Here is a 19,269-nt window from a genome sequence, read left to right on the forward strand (position 1 = left end):
GCTGAGTACAAAAAGTCATGATTTGCAGCATTTGCTGATTTCTGTGTTGCAGATACTCCCTCAGTGGCTGATTTCGAACTACCAGTAGGAAGTGGTTCATGTGGCGCCTGGGTGGCTCAGTTCGTTAAGTGTCTGCCTTCGGCTCAGGTCATGATTCCAGGACCCTGGGATCCAGCCCCGTATCAGGCTCCCTGCTCAGTGGGGAGTCTGCCTCTTCCTCTCCCTCTCCTGCTTCCTCTGCTTGTGCTGTCTCTCTGTCAAATAAATAAATAAAATCTTAAAAAAAAAAAACAAAAAAACAAACCTGGTTCGCGAAATCCTCAAGATTTAACCAGCAGCTGAGTGGGAGCCAGTTCCAGGGCACTGCTAACTTCACAAGACATCTAGCTAGCATCTCTGGTCCTGCCCTCTAAATGCCAGTTGGGTTTTCCAAACCATCATGACAATAAAAAAGTATCACCACATGTTTCCAAAACACCTCCTTTCGGGGTCTCTGTCACCCCCATGGAGAACCAGTGTATTCAGCTCTGATGGTCGTTCGGGTCTAAGTGACCTCACCCACTAGGTGCTTTGCTGGGTCGGGGGTGTGGTAGTCGCCCCCTGGTGAGTGAAGCCTCTGCGCCTGTTCTTGCTGCTCTGGGGAGAAGCGCGCAGCACCGACCAGCATCATGGGGCCGGCCTCAAGCCTGCACAGCAGAGCTCTGGCTGTGCCCTGCTGGTGGCCCGGACCCAGAGTCTTCTCTGATGAGCCCAGGGCAGCCGCAGTGTAATGACACCTGCCCCAGCCCACCTGTCTCAGCTCCATGGCTTTGAGCAGAAAAGGAAACTCATGCTTCAGAGCTGTCCCCTGAGTCCAGTGCCTCTTTCACAGCCCGGCTCATCACCTAAGAAGTGAGCAAGTGGCAAAATGACCGAAGAGAGTCCCCCTCTGCTCGGTTCTGGAGTGGCTGTGCGGTACGGATCACAAAGGCAGAGCAGCAAACGGCCTATATGATGGGCAAGTGGCGCCAGTTCACAGTGCCCTGGGACAAGTGGGAGCCGGCTGTAAAAATAGTCCTCAGCACTGATAACAATGCAGGAGGCAGAGGTAGTCCGTTTTCTTAAAGAGCAGTAGGTGTAAGGCCTGTGCCCCAAAGGACTCACAGATCTTTTCTTTCCTGCCATAGTGTACACTTGACTCTGAAGTGGCCGTGAGAGTGGGTGGAGAGTTCTTCTTTGACCCGCAGCCTGCAGATGCCTCTAGAAACCTCGTGTTGATCGCAGGAGGAGTTGGAATTAACCCTCTGCTCTCCATCCTGCGGCACGCGGCCGACCTCCACAGAGAACGGGCCCACAGAGGGAGCGGCTACGAGATGGGGACGATAAAGCTGTTCTACAGTGCCCAAAATACCAGTGAGCTCCTGTTTAAGGTAGGGGAGAGACGGACATTTCCTAGCTTGCAGTGAGCAAACTCATGGCGAGGTGGGAGTCGTCTCCGGAAGTTTCTTCCGTTACTTCTGTCTTCTCTACGAGAGTTCGTTGCAACAAAAGGCTTGGCGTTAATCATGTTCAGATGGGGAATTAACCACCACTTCTTAGGCAGGACAGAGAAACAGCTAGTGTTGAGGAGGCTCCCGGTGAAGTGACAGGCCAGGCCAGGACGGGTTTGGTGGGCCTGAATCTGGAGGCCAGTGAACAGAAAGGTGGCCACAGCCCCCAGCATCCGCGGAGTCAGGAGACCTACAGGTGGGCTCGCGGGTTATAGGAGGAGGTGAGGGGCGTGGAATTTGGCCCCCACCGGGTGACTGAAACCCCCCCTCAGTTGCATCTGTTGAAAGGAAGTACACTTGACAGGAGAAGGCTTTCACTCTGGATTGCTTTGCAGCTGCAGGGATGAACAAAAGAACAGAAACAGTTAAAAGACACAACTGTGGTCAGTGAAACTGCTGCTTAATTGCCACTGCTTGAGAAAAAGGGAAAAGAAAAAACTCCCGGAGAGTTAGTAATATGCTTGTTAGCATATTCAGATTTCAATTAAAGCCAAATAGCCCCCTGTACTCTGAATGCTCCGGCCTGCAAGGCTGCAAACAATACCTCTTTAAGTAGAGAGGAAGAGAGTGGCAGACGTGTGCAGAATGGGAGTCGAGGTTCAGCGGCAGTGGCTGTGCACATCTGTTTTGATTTTTTAAAATTGTAGTGTGACCAAATACATTTGACATTCCAGAAAAATATCCTCGATTTAGTAAATGAATTTCCTGAGAAGATTGCGTGCAGTTTGCATGTTACGAAACAGACAGCCCAAATCAGTGCAGACCTCAAGCCATACATCACGGGTGAGTCCCCCGGAGATATTTTGACTATGTCCACGCGGCTGTTTGGTGGCCTGGGCAGCTGGTGGAGGGTAGTTGCTTTCCTGGGATGTCACTACCTGGGGAACTGCGAGGTGATTCATCATGGAAAAATAGGGAGAGATTTGGTTGGATTTCCTTATTATATACAGGGTTCTTACCGCCCATGTTAAAAATTTATTTTCCACATATTTTAAGGGGACCTTTGCGTCATCACTGTAGTATACATCCAAAGATTTTATGTTCCAGCCTCGACTGAATTGATGCCATTTGCCATTAATGGTCATTTAAATTACCCGTGGTTTCCCCTGCTTGGAAAGATTTTTTTCACCAGTTTATTTACTTTGCTGAAGCCGGTTCTGAATCTCTGCCAGAGATCAGGAAGCTAACTGGCCCTGTCTGAAGAGTGCATGATGGTTAGCTCCCCACTTTGCTCGCCATAAGCTTAGGGAGCCTGGCGATGCATTCTCTGCTTGGGTCTGGCGTCTGGTGCTGCCACGAGGAGCCATCGTGTGAATGAGTCCACACTAGACTCCCTGAGCTTGGGTTACTGGAAATAAACCCTGTTATTGAGTTGTAGTTAGTCCTTCCTCATTTTAGTACGGGCATTTCTGGCTTATTTGGTGTTTATTCTGTTTTTTGGTAGAAGGAAGAATAACGGAGAAGGAGATAAGAGATCATATTTCACAAGAGACTTTGTTCTATATTTGTGGCCCACCTCCCATGACAGACTTTTTCTCCAAGCAACTGGAAAACAGCCACGTTCCCAAAGAACACATTTGCTTTGAGAAGTGGTGGTAGGGAGCGGGCAAAGGTAGAAAAGAGAAAGCTGTGAAATCTGCCCAGGACAGCAACAGAGCTATGATTTGTGGAATGACAAATTTACCTCTGCTCAGCATTTTTTTTTTTTTAAGGCTGAACTAAGTGACCAGCTGGTGCATAAAAGCAAAACCAGCTGACAGACTTAAATGATAAATTTTTTACAAAGACTTCATTGATTCAATTATTTTTTACTTTATTGATTTTCTTTTGTTAATAACTGTTTGATTATCTCATGACATATCTTGAATTGGTCAATATAGGTTTTCTTTCCTCTTAGGGAAAAAAGAGATGTAGACTTAAATTTAATCATACAAGAATGCTGTTTTGTGTGTAAAATGTAAGCTATCTTTATTTGATAGCAACCTTTATATCTTATGCTCAATAAACTTATAATTTAAACATGTTCCTAATCATTTTACTTTGAAAATTCTTTATATTTAATGCCTTCATTCACCTTCCTGTAGCCCGGAGCCTTGCTTCTTCAGACCATCATAGGTGGGTTTGGAAATGGGAGATTTTGAGGAAAACTGCTTTAGGAAATTGAGTGTCTGGCATGTTGGCTTAATGTTAATGAATGTCCTAAGTGTGTATCCTGACTAATTGTGTTTCTTCTCAAACGAAACCCTTCCTGTGCTCTGTGTCTTGGCCGCCTGCCTTCACACTCTCTGCAGGAGGCGGTTCCTTGTTTGGGACAAAGGCCCTGGTGACTGCTGCGTTACATGTCGGATCTGCCTTCAGTGACTAGGCTGGCTGCCTCTAAAAATGTGCTGAGGATTGATTAGGGGGTACAGAGCCACTTCCAAATCCTGTCTTTCTGTCTTTTATTTCATTTCTTTGCCAGGGTTCTTCTTGGCACCAGCAGCTCTTAGACACGTACTTGTTGAATGACTTAAAGAAAGCAACTGACATGCAACTCCTTGCTAAGCCTGGGGTTGGGAGGCAGTCCCCAGGATGGGTAGAGAGAATGGTGGAGCCTCATCCCAAGGCTGCTCTAATGAAACTGCTAGAAAGCAGACTGCTGTTCTTGCCTTCGTTTAGATTTTTAGAAAATCCAAAAGGAGTGCATAGGTTGAGGCCAGACCATTCTGTGACACACAGTGTCGGGCCCAAGGCTGCCAGCTTGGAGAACACTGCGAGGGTAAAGGGAGTCTGGGAAGAAGGAAAGATCAGTTCTGGAGACACAGGAGCCCCAGTTGGGATTGTGTTCCTGAGCTGTTGGGAAAAGACAGCTTGCACCTTGTAATCTCTGTGGCTGCAGGCCTCACAGTGTGAGGACTTTGTAGCTTAAACACAGAATTGATTTATGGGGCCTGAAGATGGCTGGCACCAGGATTTTAGCCTCTGCCCTATTTTGAATTTTGTCAAGTTTTAAGCAAAGATCATTTGTCAGCCGTTTCAATCCCAGATTCGAATTCAGCAGGAGGAAAGGAGGGGAGGCTTTTGCCCTGATGGGAATTTCAAAGTTTACTCAAGGCAGAGGTCATCAGCGTTTCAGAGGTGAGGGGAATATGCGAAGCTCTGGCTACTATAAGGAGCCCTGACTCAGCAGTTGGCCCCAAAGGGCCCAGGCCCAAGGGCTGGGCTTGAGAGCTGAGTACTCCAGAGGCATGGGAGAATTAGCACCATGAGATTCAGGGGTGTGGGAGCAGCAGGGGGGTCCTTCTGCTGACTGGCAAAGGCAGCTGGCGGGGAAGGGGACACAAGGTACAGAGCAAGTGGCCAACCCAGGCCTTTCTGCACAGGGAGTGGAGATGCGGGGTGAGCATCTTGAGTGCAGCATGAGATGATGGGAGCCTAGGGAGGTGCCACGCACTGCCTCCGTTCACCCACCGCCACAGCCCGTCTGCCTGTCAGTCTGCTGTTGTCGCCGAGCAAGGTCCACCTGTCCTGCCCGCCCCCCTGCCAGTGAGTCCCTGTCACCATCTTTAACCTGCTGAGACAGGCCAGGTCATGACCTTTGCCCGGACTGTCGTTCTTCCAGCTCTGTGTCGTTTCGGGTGCCGAGAGCTGAACAGCATTTCTGGTCGGCTGGCCGAGAATGGCCCGTTGCCCTTGTTTGCCGGGCTAGTCCAGATCTCCAGCCAGGGCGGCTTGAATTTATGGTGTGGTGGCTGAGAACGCAGACTGGAGAGAGCCCTTGCTGGGTTCATACTGCTCACTAGATAGATGACCTTGAGCGAGTTACTCAACTGTGGCATGCCTCAGTTTGTAATTACACACATGTGTGCACACACTTGCCACTGCATATAAAACAGAGATAATACTACATACCTCCTAAGGCTGTTACAGGGATTAAATGTGATAAAACATATAAAGTGCCTGGTAGAGCACTGCTTGAGTGTGTTATTAATTTGCTATTCCTTGTTCTCTTCAGGAAGGGTTTTAAGAGGCTGGATGACTTAGGTTTATTCCACTGACCTTTAACCTCCATGCAGGTAAGGCCCTGTCTTGTTCAGCAGTGTGCTTGGCACACAACAGGTGCCTTAAGGAATATTTCTTACATGGGTGAAAGGACCTGCCCAGAGCTGATGAGCTGTGTTAAAGGGATTCTTAAAGATCTCTTCTGGCCTAATGAGTCTGTGGAAAGATATTTTCTCTTGTGACAGGAGACCCTTTTACAGTCTATGCAAGAGATAGGTTAAGCTGATGTACGATTCTTCCTCAAACTTGAAGTGTTGCTGTGAGCATCAGCCCTCTCCAGAAAATGGATCAAATACTTGGTCTTTCCCAAATCGTCTACCATTCCTCACCAACAGGGTGTCTGCAGGTGGATGTGGAGCTCTGAGATAAAGATGTTCTCTGGAACCCTGGTTGTGGTCAGTCGCCTCTACTTAAAAAGATCTTGTTATAAAAATGATGAAAGACAGAATCAGTGCTTGATTCTTGCCCTTTATCAATTGGCCTAATAAGAGTTGCTGCCCTAGCAACCTCCAAAGATGGTCACCAGTGAGATTTTTTTAAGTATCATTATGAACTCATGACTTTTTGTACATTTGATTTTACCCATTGTGGCCAATTTTCCAATGCTCAGCTTGGTTGGGGGGTGGCCCCTGCTGTGTTGGTTGTGTGGGTTGATGAGGGTTGGGGCTCTCAGAGGTGCCAGCAGTGCTCTAACAAGCAGGAAGGAGGAAAAGGAGCTGAGTGTGGTGTCAAGAAGGTGTCTCAAGGAGGACAGACTGGCCAGCTGCGTCCTGTTGCTGATCGGACAGGAGAGATGAGTTCCCACGAGCAGCCATTGATTTAGCGACTGGAAGGTCACTGGCGAGCTCCACAAGATGGGTGTTATCAAGGAAAGCATACGAAGAAGGAGAAACTATTGGAGTAGGTTTAGGAGCAACTGGAAGAAAAGAAATTGTAACGAGTGGGTATAGATAATAGTTTCAAAGAATTTTACTATAAAAGGAAGGAAAAAGATAGGAAAGGCAAGTAGAGTCAAGAGAACTGCCCCCCCGCCTTTTTAACTCATTTTTTAAAATTTGTTTTAAAACTTTTTATTTTGAAATAATTTTAGGTTTATAGAAGAGTTGCAAAGGGTTCCCATTTACCTTTTACCCAGCTTCTCTGAATATCGACATCTGACATAACCCTGGTGCAGTTAGCCCAAGCCAGGAAGTCAACAGTACTGGTAAACTGGTACAGTACTATTGGCTGAACCGCAGTACTTTTAGGATGAGAGAGAGAACAGCCTGAAAAACTATGAAAGAATCATTCAGGGGGATACCAGTTGGGGAGGTGACGGCTTTTTCTGGAGGATGATAACTCGGTTAAGTGTGATTTATTGAGCATCTAGTATGTGCAGTCACCGGGCTAGAAATTGAAGATAGGAAAATAAAAGGTTGTCTTGAGCAAGTTAAAGAGTTTGGAAAAAAAAAATTTTTTTTCTGTGATTGAAAGTGGAAATGCTTTGGAGAGAAAAGTGGGTTTTTTTGCACCTGTCGCCAGTCGAAAGAGAAGCTGTAGAAGGTGGCTGGCTGGGCGAGTCACTGGAGGATGACATCCTGTGGGTGGAGGCACGGGAGGGGCCGTGGAGGGGTTGTGCCCACACTCCAGAGCTCAGGAGAGTTGTGCTGGGGGGATGCATAGCTGCTGCATGTATGTTCCCGTGCACCTGTGTGAGCGGCAGTATGCGCATGCATGCGGGCATTGTCCGGTGTCGTGCTTCCCTGCCTGAGATTTCTTTTTTTTTCTTTCTGGATGGAAAACAGCAATTTCCTTCATTCCTGGGTAGTGCAGATGATCGTGTGCTGATAATTTAACCCAAGCACTCTTCTTTCATTTTCTTTTAAATGAAACTCAAAGACATATTCTATCCTCATCTTGGAGAAATGGTGAGATGCCTCGTCCTTCATATTATTCTTTCCCAATATGTGCCTCCGCAGCAAGCGTGGTGATGACTTTTAGGAAGATACCTCCTAACCCACCGTCAACTCGAGGCATGCATTGAAAAGTGTTTGTGTTCAGGAATCCAGACTTCCTCATTGTCAAGCAGCCGTCTTGGCCCAGTCTGTTCCAGGTTCTTAAAAACCCTGCAGGAGCCCATCAGCCTGACTTCGTCTCTTCCGTCTCATACCCAGGTCCCAGTTCACTCCGCTTCAGCCCTACCAAGATTTTGTCCTCTTCCTTTGTTCTTTTTAAATTACTTGATAAATATGATTGTAAACAATCTAAATAATATGAAATTATGTACACCAAAATGCCCGAGTTTTCTTCTCTCCCATCCCAGTCCCTGACCTACAATGAACTTCTATATAAAGAGATTGCTAGGTATTAGACATTTTACAGTATACTCACCTTGTATACATATACAGATATGTGTGCTTGTGAATTTCAGTCTTCTCACACACCCACACTGTGGACATATGCCATAACGTGCGTAACTGTGTTCTATGATGAAAATCTAGATTGTTCCCAGGCTGGGCCTATTACCAACAGTATTGCAGTGAACAAACTTTTTTGTGTAATTTTTGTGCGTGTATTCCTGTGGAATTACTAGAAGTGTCATTTCTGGATCAAAAGTTGCTGGTATTGGCCAATTACCCTGTGAAAAGCCTAGTTGACTTATATTCTAATAGAGTAAGAAAGTACCCATTTCTCTACCTTCTGGCAACACTGGATTGTCTAAGTCTTTAAGTGTATTTTCCTCGTCAGTCGAGTCAAAGATGATTTTTGAAAAAAATGTCAGGAAATAGCTAAAGTATTTTAGCCATTTTTTTTGAAGAATGGTGTGTTCACATTTTATGTCCATTTTGATGTCTGATTTGTAAGTCTTTATAAAATAGAATGAATGCTAACCTTTTGTCTGTATATGTGTTGCAAATGTTTTTTCCTAGTCTATTATTTGTCCCTGAGTTGTTTGTTATAACTTAACACCAAAGTTTTATATTTATATATAATCAAATATATCCATCTTTTCCCATGGCTTTTATGCATATATTGTCTTCTGATACTTTTGCAGGTCTTTAACCCATTGGGAATTAATTTTTGTGCTTGACAGGGGATAGGCATCTGATCTTTTCATATGGCTCTCCAGTTGCCCACCACCATTTATCCAATATTCCACACTTTGCTTAATGATTTGAAATGCTTCTTTTATCACATATGAAATTCCCACCTACAGATGGATTTTTTTCCCCTAGATTCTTTGTTCCATAGGTTTACTTGTTTGTTCCTCCTCTGGTATAACACTGTTTTAATTATTGTAGCTTTTTAGTACATTCTGTATTTACCTCTTTTTTTTTCATCTCCAGGTTATTTAAACACAAAGATCTAATGCATAGTGGCATAGGTTCCTTTTCACAGGTAATGTTATAGAGGAAAAGTGAGGGGAAATAGTAACTTAGGGGTTAACCTGAATTCACTGGTGGTCTAGATTTTGGTTAGAGTTCTGTTTTCAAGTGAATCCTACAGAAGTATTGACATTTGACTCTAGTTTGTTTTATCTCATTAAATTATCCACATTTATGTGCCGTAGGCAGGGGCATCAGGGTGATGATGCCATCCCATTTTACCAATAAGGGAAATGAGACTGCGTGGTTAGATGGCTTGCCCAAGCGCACATGGCTGGGAGTGACCAAGCTAGAACTATGGGACTGGGACTTGGTCTCCTTCCTCTCCTTTTAGAGGGCTTTCTGCCCCACAGACTCATCCTTGAGCTTGTTCTAAAATCCTTCCCACCATTAACAGGGTAGACTGGCCGCCATTTTTTTTTTTTTTTTTTAAGAGAGAGACTCATTTTACCAGAACAGCCCATTGCCAGAGCATTCCAGTTAGTGAGATTTTTTAAAAATCCAACTAAGCCTCTCTGTTCTTAGGGACTATAGGAGCCTAGAGAGAAGAAACAAAGAATGAGACAAGTTTAGTTGGCTGTGTAGTAGGATGGAGAGAACAGGGTGCCAGGCACGGAGAGACCTAAATCATCCCTGTTCTACAACTTGCTTCCTGCATGACTCGCCATCCCTCCGTGCCCTGTTCTCCTGATCTGTCAAGTGCGTAGGACTACCCACCTGACCATCCCTTTAGGCATGACCATTCTGCAATTTCCTGATGGAAAAAACGGGCCTTAGAGATTGGGGGCGGGGGGAGTGGAGGTTGGCCGTTCCGATGAGCGATGACTAAGGAGGGTCTTAGCTGTCTTCAGATCTTTGATTCACTGTTGCAGTTGCCCTTGTTTGCATCTCTAGTGTCTACAGAAGAAGAAACTGCCTTAGACTGAAGCAAGGGAAAAGTTCGGTTTGACGTAGAGGACTTTTGCACCATAGTGCTGATTAAATTCTGGAGCTGGGGCTCAGGAGAAATGGTGGATTCACCATTAATAAGAAAGAAAACTGACAACATTTGCCTGTTGGGGCTTAAGGTGGGCCGGACTGAGACAGCGGCTGAATGGATAGCTCCCTGGCTTCGTGAGAAGTTAGTCGGTGGTTAGTAACTTGGGCATTTCGTGGAGCCAGAAACCGGCAAGCCTGCCAGTTGTCCTTCCTTCCAAGATGATTTTCTTGTTCTTTTTGTTGAAGAATCAACAAGAGCAGAGGTACCCAGAAAGGTTCACAGAGCTTCATTGCAGGAAGCATTTTAATACCCTGATAAGTGAAATCTGTTTCTCACCTTCATTAAGCCTTTATATTATTTATTTAGAGGCAGCAGAAAAAAATCCCAAGCCATACTGAACTAGTGAGCAGCACATTTAAATACAGAAGTGTTTATTACTAAAGACTGCATTCGTTACAGGGTGGAAAGCCTGCTTTCTTTTACCAGTCAACCAACGTGGGATCCATGTCTTTAAATTTTCTCTGGATTGAACGAATCCCTTTACTCTATTTCTTTTTTTTTTTTCCTTTTAACACTTATTTACTTATTTATTTATTTGAGAGAGAGCGAGTGCACAAGTTGGGGAGGGGCATAGGGAGAGGGAGAGAGAGAAGCAGACTCCCCACTGAGGATGGAGCCTGATGTGGGGCTCGATCTCACAACCCTGAGATCATGACCTGAGCTGAATCCCAGAGTTGGACCCTCAACCAACTGCGCCACCCAGGTGCGCCCACCCCAACCTTCACTCCATTTCTAACAGTCCCCACGGTGGACAGCCGTGGCTATAATTGTCAGCATCGCCATAAAAAATCTTTTGGGGCAAAACTTAGGCTCTGTCCTTCCGACCCAAGACACAGAGTTGCGGTCGCACAACCACATGCCTTACCCATGGTACCTCCCCATCAGCCACTTCTTTTTGCCAACAACTCCCTCCCTCCAGAAATTAAAGACATATCCTTTGGGTCTTAAGGAAACTGTCAAGACTTACGTTTTAGTAACTTTGTAGAATGGTCATTCAAATCCTTAAAACTAAACTGTAACAGAGAGAGGTGCTAGAGAAGTTTTAAAACAATGGCAGTCTCACTGGGGTATTTATTATTCTGAGGAATTAACTTCTAATAAGGACAGTACTCCTTGGTTTCCGGTATGGCTGGTCGCTTCAATACTCCCTCACTCTCCAGTCAGTTGCAAAATCCAGTCTGTGCTCCTAAATGACTCTCAAAGCTGTCCCCTTCCTTCCTGCTTCACTGAGGTGCAAACTATCCACACTGCCACCTGGACTGAAACACTGGACTCACACCTCTGCCCCCTCCCTGGACGCCCTGCACAACTTTCTCCTCCAGCAGCCAGAGAAACCTTTGAAAAATACAAATTTAATGTCATTTCCCTACTTAAAACTGATCAACGGCCCCCCATTACTCCTGCCTCAGGCCCTGGCCCGTCCATCTCTGCTCTCCTCGCTGCTACTCCCCACCTCTACACACACACACACACACACACACACACACACACACACACACACACACTCTGCAAACCTGCTTTCACAGATTTCTTTCAGTTACTTGAACAGAAGCTTTCTTCAGAGCCTGCCCTCAAATTCTTCCTTTTCAGTCTTGCTTCCCCATTGCTAACATTTACATAGCACTTATGGTGCGCCACACCTTCTCGAAGCACTTTGTATATATTCATTTAATTCTCACAACTTTTATCTCTATTTTACAGACAAGGTGACGGAGGCACAGAGGGGTTAAGTAATTTGCCCAAGGCTACACGCTGGTAAGTGGCAGAGTCAGGATTCCAGCCGGGCAGCCCGGCTCCAGAGTCCATGCTCTGAGCTGCGAGGCCCACTGCCCCCGTGGACTGCTCCCCTGGCGGCTGGTGGCTCAGCAAGCCTTCCCTGAGCACGTTCCCACTCCCTGCCCAGGCCTTCCCGGCATCCGGCCCTTCTCCACGCAGCCCCCCAGTTACAGTGCCTGGTGTCGTCACCTAGCGTGTGTTGGGAGCCCCGAGGGAGCCAGGACTGGGTCTGGCCCATTCATTGTGGTCTTCCCAGCACCTGGCACGGTGGTGTAGGAGTTAAAAACTCCAGATGTCTATGGAGACCCATCTGATCCCTCGTGCCTGTAGAAACGCACAGGCCGGCCACGGCCCTGGCCACCTCTGCAGGGAAATGCCACAGCCCACCGTCTTGCAGGGGCAGGGGCAGCAAGCACCTACCGGGTTCGGAGAGCCGCTCTCTGCAACCCGAGGTAGTTTTCTTAACTGACCACAGGAACGATCGCGCTCGATAGGAACCTGTGGTACCCATTCGCTTCGCCTCCTTCTCTGGCCAGTCACCTCAGAAATCCCAGCCAAAGGCTTGTTGGGCCTCGTCCTTAGATCTACTGTCCACGTACTTCCTGGTGCCAAACTCTGGGGACCGGGTCCAGGAAAGGCCGACCCTGCCGGGAGGCTGCATCACTCATTTGGGCAGGTCTACGAGCAGGCAGAGTGCGCATCACCAGGGGCCACTGTGCAGCGCTCACGCAGTGGCTGCAGTACGTCCGCGGGCCTGTTGGAGCCAGAGCTGCTGGGACAGCTGGGGAATCAGTGCTGAGCCACCGCCAGGCCGCTGCCGACACGCAGACCTCCTTTGTCCTGCCCCCTCTCACCTACCCCTGCACCAGTCCATCTGACTCCCGGCGGCTGCTCTTGGCCTGCTTGCGGTGGGAGCCTGGAGCCCAGACCGTGCCGTCCCCCTGGGCCCCTCCCCAGGGTCAGCGAGACCCCGCACAACTGAAATAGGTTGCCTGAGTGATGAGTTTTGGGTGAACACAAACCTCCTAATGAGCACTGCTACATCCGAGAGCTATGCCCCAAAGCTGTCTTGTGGTTTCGAACCAGCCATGATGAATACATTTAAAGTACTGATAAAATGTGCCTCATAAGAAATGAATTAGAACATCTCGTCCTCGTGTTTTCTTGAAGCTGGTCCCATCAAGCATAACTCCAGTGAAGTATAATCAGTTTGGAGATGTGAAAAAATTCAGACAAGGACCGGACTAACGGTGGCCGTATTGTTCCTTATAAAGCACTAACAAATAGGGGCGCCCGCCTGGCACAGTCGGTTAAGCATCCGGACTCTTGCTTTCCAAAAGCTCAGGTCGTGATCTTGGGGGTGCGGGGTGGAGCCCTGCATCGACCTCTGAGCTCAGCGTGGAGTCTGCTGGAGATTCTCTCCTTCTGCCTCTGCCCTTCCCCTGCTCACGCACTCTCCAAATAAATAACATCTTTTTAAAAAAACCACTAACAAATACATTAAGACTTTGTAAACATTATTAAAGTATTTCTGTTAGGAGGGCTATGTTGTGCTTCCATAACAGATAAACCTCACATTCCCAGTGGTTTAGCATATAACTCATTTTGTTGCACCCTCATGTCATGGTCCTTCTTGAACTCTGCCAAGGGTGTTGGGGAAGAGAGGGCAGAGGTAGCATGCGGTGCTTTGTAAAGATTGGTCCCACCCGCTCCTGTCCCGTTGGCCAGAACCCAGTCACAGGGCCCCAGACTGCTAGAGGGGCCGGAAGTAGAGGAGCGGGTGGGCACTGGCTGAACACTGACCGCCTCTGCCATGTGTGTTACCTGGCAGCATTAGGATTACCGGCCCCCCAACACCAAGCCCTTTGCGTACATCGTTTGTATCCAAAAATCTGATGAGGTGGATGTCAGCCCCATTTCACACACGCGGACACTGGTATTTGGAGATGTGAAGAAATTAACTTGCGATTACCTGCACAGGTTAGCATCCTAACCAGCTGATTCCCAAACCCTCTGGGCTTTTTCTACTGCACGGAGCCCAGTATCAAACAGGCTCACCGCTTCCTTAATGTGGGTGTCCTCCGGCTCTCCATGTGTCAATTCCTTGACCTTGTGCCCAGGTGCACTTGAGAGCACTACACCTGCATCTCGTGAAGCAGAATAAGATTTCCTCCCCACGCACTCCCCTCCCCTGAACCCCTCTGGAGGTGGTGAGGAGGTCTTGGAAATACTTTCTTAGCCAGAGACTCAGAATTCAGCCACAGCTTCAGAACTTCTTTTGTTCCTGGGGGAAGTTTTTTCTTCCCTCTCTAAAAACCTCTTTCCACAGGTGAACGACTGAGCCAAAGAACGACCAGAACCCTCTATAGCAGTTGCTCAGTCCCTCCCGTGAGGCTGGATGTGGCCTCCCCTGATGGCAGTACCTCTGACTCCCCGGAATGCCCCATCGGGCTGCATGGTGGTGGCGGCAGGACCATTGAAGTCACTTAGGTCCCCACTGAAGTCAGCTGATCACACCCAGAACTCCCCATTCCTTCCAGACCTGCTGTGACAGGCGCAGCCCCAAAGACTGACCGCGTGCACAAACCTAGAGCCAAACATTGCAAGCCTCTACAGATTCTCCTGGTCACAGGGCCTTGTCAGTGCCAACGATGGCCTTTTACCCTATAGGCCACCACAGGAGAATACAATTTCCTTCAGGAATCCCGCCACTTGAAATGCACATGTGGGATGTTGGGATTGTTAGGCCCTGGTTACCTACCTTTTGGAAAAAGCATTTCATTTCACAAGGGACAAGCTGTGATTCAACTCACAGCAACCCTGTGGCCAGTGGCTCTCAGCCTTGGCTGTACCTGGAATCCCCAGGGGGCTTACAAACCTGGTGCCTGAGCCACTCCCTAGAGTGACCGCTCTAGTCTTGGATGAGACCCAGGAAGCAGGAATGTTTAAAGCTCCCCTGGTGATTCTAAGGCCAGCCAATTTCAGAACCACCTCAGGCAGACCGATATTTTGCCAGATAGCAGGAAGGTGTGGAGAAGTGGGAAAAAAGCAAGACCTTCAGGAAATACTTCTTAGCCTGGTGTTGGGGCCAAACTCCCAGAGAAATTCAAATTAGCTACAGTCACCTTTTATTTTTTTTCCCATAACACAGGCAGCCAGCATAAATGTCACTTAATTATTGAAAAATGTACCCACTGCTGAGTGATGTAGGCCATCCACCTGAAGACTGCAGCCTGGGACCAAATGCTTTCCAAAGTTGTAAGAGATGGGCATTGTTTTTGTCCCAGTCTCTGCTAACTAGCATTATTTTTAAAAAGCCATGATCCTCTAAGATATAGCCTAAGAGATAATTTTTTAAATCAATGCTGTATAGATATTCTTGAGTATAACTGTGGAAAATGTCAATTTTAAATAGTTGTCTTCTCATTGAACAGAGCCTTCAACCTTTTTAGGGAAGCTCTAGGGCTGAATGGGGGAAGTTTGCTCAAAAATCAAGAGAAAAACAACTGTACAAATGTGGCTTACAAGGGTTTTTAATACTGCCCTATAAAAATATAGTACAAATGTGTTTATTTTAGCAAAACTTGCAAACAAGGAAGAGACTTGCTTCATGGAATGATTAAAAGTCTGGTAACCGGCGCCTGCGTGGCTCGGTCGGTTAAGCATCTGACTGGTGATTTCGGCTCAGGTCATGACCTCTTGGGTCCTGGGATCGAGCCCTGCATCCTGCTCCGCACTCAGTGGGGAGTCTGCTTGGATTTTCTCTCTCTCTGCCCCGCCCCCACTAGCGTGTGTGCGCACTCTCTCCCTAAAATAAAATCTTAAAAAAAAAAATAAAAAAAGTCTGGAAACATGCAAAGAAACCGATGTAGGGCTTTTTGTTTGTTTTTTAAATGGTATTTGTCTCTTCCACCCCGGGCCATGGGAGGTGGTTGTGCCCTGCCTTAGCTGGTGACACCTGAATCCCACTTTCCATCTTTCTACAAATGACAGGAAAGCAGTGTGCTTTGCTGGCCCTATTTTCCACGGGAACTTCATTTTCTTCTCCAAAATCATCATGCCGCCAGGAGTCAGAAACTAACCGAGCCTTTGGACATCAGGCGAGGACTTTTCACTGTGACACAATACTCAATACTCACAATGCACTAAACTCATAGATGATTTATTGCTTTAAGTAACTAAACAAGAAAGAGAAGAGACAGGCTGTTGTTTGGATCAAGACAATCGGCATTCTCTCTCCATGGTTTGCCAGTTGCATCTACTTAAAGCCTTAACGATACTTTCTGGACAATATAAACACGTGATAGCATACATGGAAACAACTTGGCCAATGATACACTGATTTAAATAGCACATAACAAGGGCTCCCAACTGGCTGGGTTGCCCTGAAACGACAGAAAGAACGTGTGTTCGTATGATGTGCTGAGTACAAAACCCTTAGAAAAAGTTTTTGGCATTAATACTAATACAAAGTACTTTCTTGGACATTCTGCAAGAGCAGGGGCACACACAGAATTACCTCTTCATTTCCAGATTACCAGTATCTATGGGAATACTTCAAGAAAAGCCGGGAGGTGGGACACCTCCCCTCCCCACTGTCATTTTCTTTGCCGAAGCAGCAGGTCTGTGGGGTTGAGATGGAGCAGGGCACCTGATGGCCTCCAGGCGTTGTCACATCCCCCAGGAGCTGCAGAGAACAGCAGGGGTGGACAGTGCCCCAGCAAGGGCGGTGGGGGCGGGGGGGGGCGGGAAGAGACAGCCTTGGTTTGTAGCCAGGGAGACCCAAGGATGGATTTGACTCAAATGCTCCCTGGAGGCCCTGGGGGTGGACACAGGCACTGGCTGGCCCAGTCCCTCCTGTGGGACGGGGAAACGGATGAAGAAATAACTTGACCTCTTGCATTCTAACACTGGGGCATTACGACACATTTCTAATGGATGTGCGGAGACCAACACGGTCAGGGACCCAGTCCTCGGAGGGCCCGGGTGAACTCACAAGAAGAGGTCAGGCCAAGCCAAAGGGTAACACGGGACAACGGGGCAAACTGACCCCCAACCCGGATGCCGGCACAGAGCCTCGGGTCTGCCGGCTCATCAGGCTTTCAACACCAATGCTCTAGACTCAATTGTCTTCCACCGTGGCGGGCTCTGCGGCCACCTCCCCGGCACCTCCCTCCCTGGCATCCTCCCCGGAATGGGAGTGCCTAGTGCAGCCCCCCTCGGGGGCCCTGCAGGGCCCAGCTGGACCATTTTGCACAACCTCGCCCTCCACGCAGAACCGGTCAGGATGCTGCTTTCCTTCTGTGACCTCCTGGATGGGGACCTTCAACTCCTCGGAGGCCTCGTCTTCCTGACACAGGCCTGGCACACAGTTTCCCACGTCTTCAGCTTTGGAAAACTGCTCTTCTAAATTCTTCTCATTTTCTCCTGCTTGTTGCTTTTCTCTGGCGCTCACTTTACCTTTGGATTTCCTCATCTGCCTGCTGTGCATGTCTTCTCGGGAGAATCGCCACTGGAACTAGAAATCAGAGAGCACAGGGATAAATAAATGCAGTCTCCGTGAACCAAGAGCTCACCTGATTGTCTGCTTGTATCTGCACCCATGTCACTTTTTGGAGCAAGACACACAATTCCCAGTGTTCCTGGAGCAGACCATTACCAGCACCAAACTTGAATCATGGCCCAAACACATCACATCCACTCCAAGAGCCTGCCCGATGCCTTCCATGAGGTGTATCTTAGATGTGAAGTTCAGGGGTCTCTGGGGACGAGAGAGTATGTCTGAAATGGGAATTGGCTCTGGGAAAGGAGGTCCTGACAGCCTATCACTTGGAGAAGCAGGATGGGAGAAAAGACGCGAGGCCTGCCCCTCGTAAGAGCCACGGCGCTGGCTACTCACTTCCATTCTGAGCAGGCTGTGGGTTACCAAGCCCCGGGCCTGCATTCTCTTACCAGATGACCGGAGTTAGAAGGGCACAGAACCTGGGGCCGGCGCTGTGCTGCGTGCCCCATCCCCCGTCCCAACTCAGGCCAACTTAAATGGCCATCCGTGCTCCAGTGCTCCCCGGGGCGGGGGGGAGGGGGGGGCTGGCTAATAAAGCCACTGCTGTGACTGCCTCACAGCCCAGCTTCTCCCCTTGCCCACTCCTGTGCCCTTCTTTCCCCGCAGGTGTTCCCGGGGGCACTGCCCCTAAAAATGTCCTCCACCCAAACCTATCCGAGGCTGCTTCCTGGGGAGCTGCCTGGCAACTAAGCATTTCCCCATGGGACAGGGAGGTCAACAGAGGCTCAGCGAGGACAAGGTTGCCCAGTCAGTAATGGAGCTGGGCAAGAACAGGTCATGTTGAAGCTATGAGGTGAGACGGGGCACGAAGAGGCCCCCGTGATCGGGCGGTGCCCACGCACCATAGACGTTGCTGTTGGGGGCGGCAGCAGTGGTGCTGAGGTCCAAAGGCAGCGTCCCGCCCGGATGGTATGGGGCCTCGAGATGCCCGCCTGGCAGCCTCTGCTAAGGGATCTGAGGCATTGCCTTGCCGGCACCGGGATCCTGTGGTTGGAACTCAGGGCATGGGTGTTGGAAGCTCAAACTATCCCAGAGGGAAGTTAGCGGTCCGTCCTTGGGCAAGTTACTAATCTCTCCAAGTCTCACATTCCTCATCTCTCCAACAGGCGTCTGCCCCCAGGGCTGTGCTGCCCCTCTGGGGCCCGTTCCTGCCGTCGCAGGTGCAGAGAGCGCCCCCCGTGGTTGGGCGGTGTACAACCGTGGACGAGTGGGCCTGTGCCCGATTCTACGCTGGACTCTTATTTCTAGAGCAAACCCAGCTCCTCTCTCAGGGACTGCTCTTGCTAACGAAGCAGAACTTCCGTGCATCCTCTGGAAGCCCAGCCATCTCTAGTTTCTTGCAGAAGACCACATTTTGGCCCAGGAGAACACACCAGCCACTTTCTCCAGGGACCAGCTGGGCTGCCGGGCAGAGGATTTGGGGCTGTGAGCACCGAGCTGGTGGGAACGATCCCAGGCAACGTTTTCTGTCCTTCTTAGTCACCACAGGGAAATCTGTCAAGCCACATGCTTTCTAGGACTACACGGTCTTCTGTTCCTCAGACGGGCCATGGTGACGTCACTCACTCCCCCTGCTGCCTAGGGGGCCCCCATCCCCCCACAGCTGTCACGGGTGCTGCAGCCAAGTACTGAGGAGGCCCTGACTCAACTCTCCCTTTTCCTCCTCATCCCTCTTGCAGAGGCATTCTCCTGAAGCAGGGAAGCAGCGGGGGCCCAAACCCAGGGTCTGTATCATCTGAAAGCAAAATGTTCCAAAGTGTGAAGGCAGACTGCCTGCAGGTACCTGCCTGGGAAGGAACCAGCCCACACCAAGGTGCCTACCACGTCTCTCACACTGTGGCAAGGTCTCCCTTTTCCCTGAATCTCCAAAGCAGTACTCTCACTAGTCATGGTCACCATGATTTTATAGATGAGCGCATAGAGGTTCAGAGAGGTTGACTAATTTGCCCAAAGTCA

The 19,269-nt window shown here is 48.7% G+C and overlaps 2 protein-coding genes across 7 annotated transcripts in view; one reads left to right on the plus strand and one right to left on the minus strand.

Moving 5' to 3' along the window:
• The window catches only part of OXNAD1 (oxidoreductase NAD binding domain containing 1), a 40,658-nt gene extending 37,106 nt beyond the window's left edge, over positions 1 to 3,552 (plus strand). For all 4 annotated transcript variants that reach the window (XM_025882620.2, XM_025882621.2, XM_025882628.2 and 1 more), the window contains 3 exons: positions 1,167 to 1,409; positions 2,204 to 2,312; positions 2,974 to 3,552. In XM_025882620.2, the coding sequence (XP_025738405.1) occupies positions 1,167 to 1,409; positions 2,204 to 2,312; positions 2,974 to 3,128 (507 nt within the window). In that variant the 3' untranslated portion in view covers positions 3,129 to 3,552. The remainder of the gene's footprint in view (positions 1 to 1,166; positions 1,410 to 2,203; positions 2,313 to 2,973) is intronic.
• Positions 3,553 to 15,896: 12,344 nt separating this feature from the next.
• Positions 15,897 to 19,269, minus strand: part of RFTN1 (raftlin, lipid raft linker 1) — a 204,180-nt gene continuing 200,807 nt past the window's right edge. For all 3 annotated transcript variants that reach the window (XM_025882664.2, XM_025882649.2, XM_025882657.2), the window contains one exon: positions 15,897 to 17,268. In XM_025882664.2, coding sequence (XP_025738449.1) covers positions 16,873 to 17,268 — 396 coding nt within the window. In that variant the 3' untranslated portion in view covers positions 15,897 to 16,872. The remainder of the gene's footprint in view (positions 17,269 to 19,269) is intronic.

This window comes from Callorhinus ursinus, unplaced genomic scaffold (assembly GCF_003265705.2).
Source record: "Callorhinus ursinus isolate GAN/ISIS: 27379988/994484 unplaced genomic scaffold, GSC_fseal_2.0 scaffold1, whole genome shotgun sequence".
Lineage (NCBI taxonomy): Eukaryota > Metazoa > Chordata > Mammalia > Carnivora > Otariidae > Callorhinus > Callorhinus ursinus.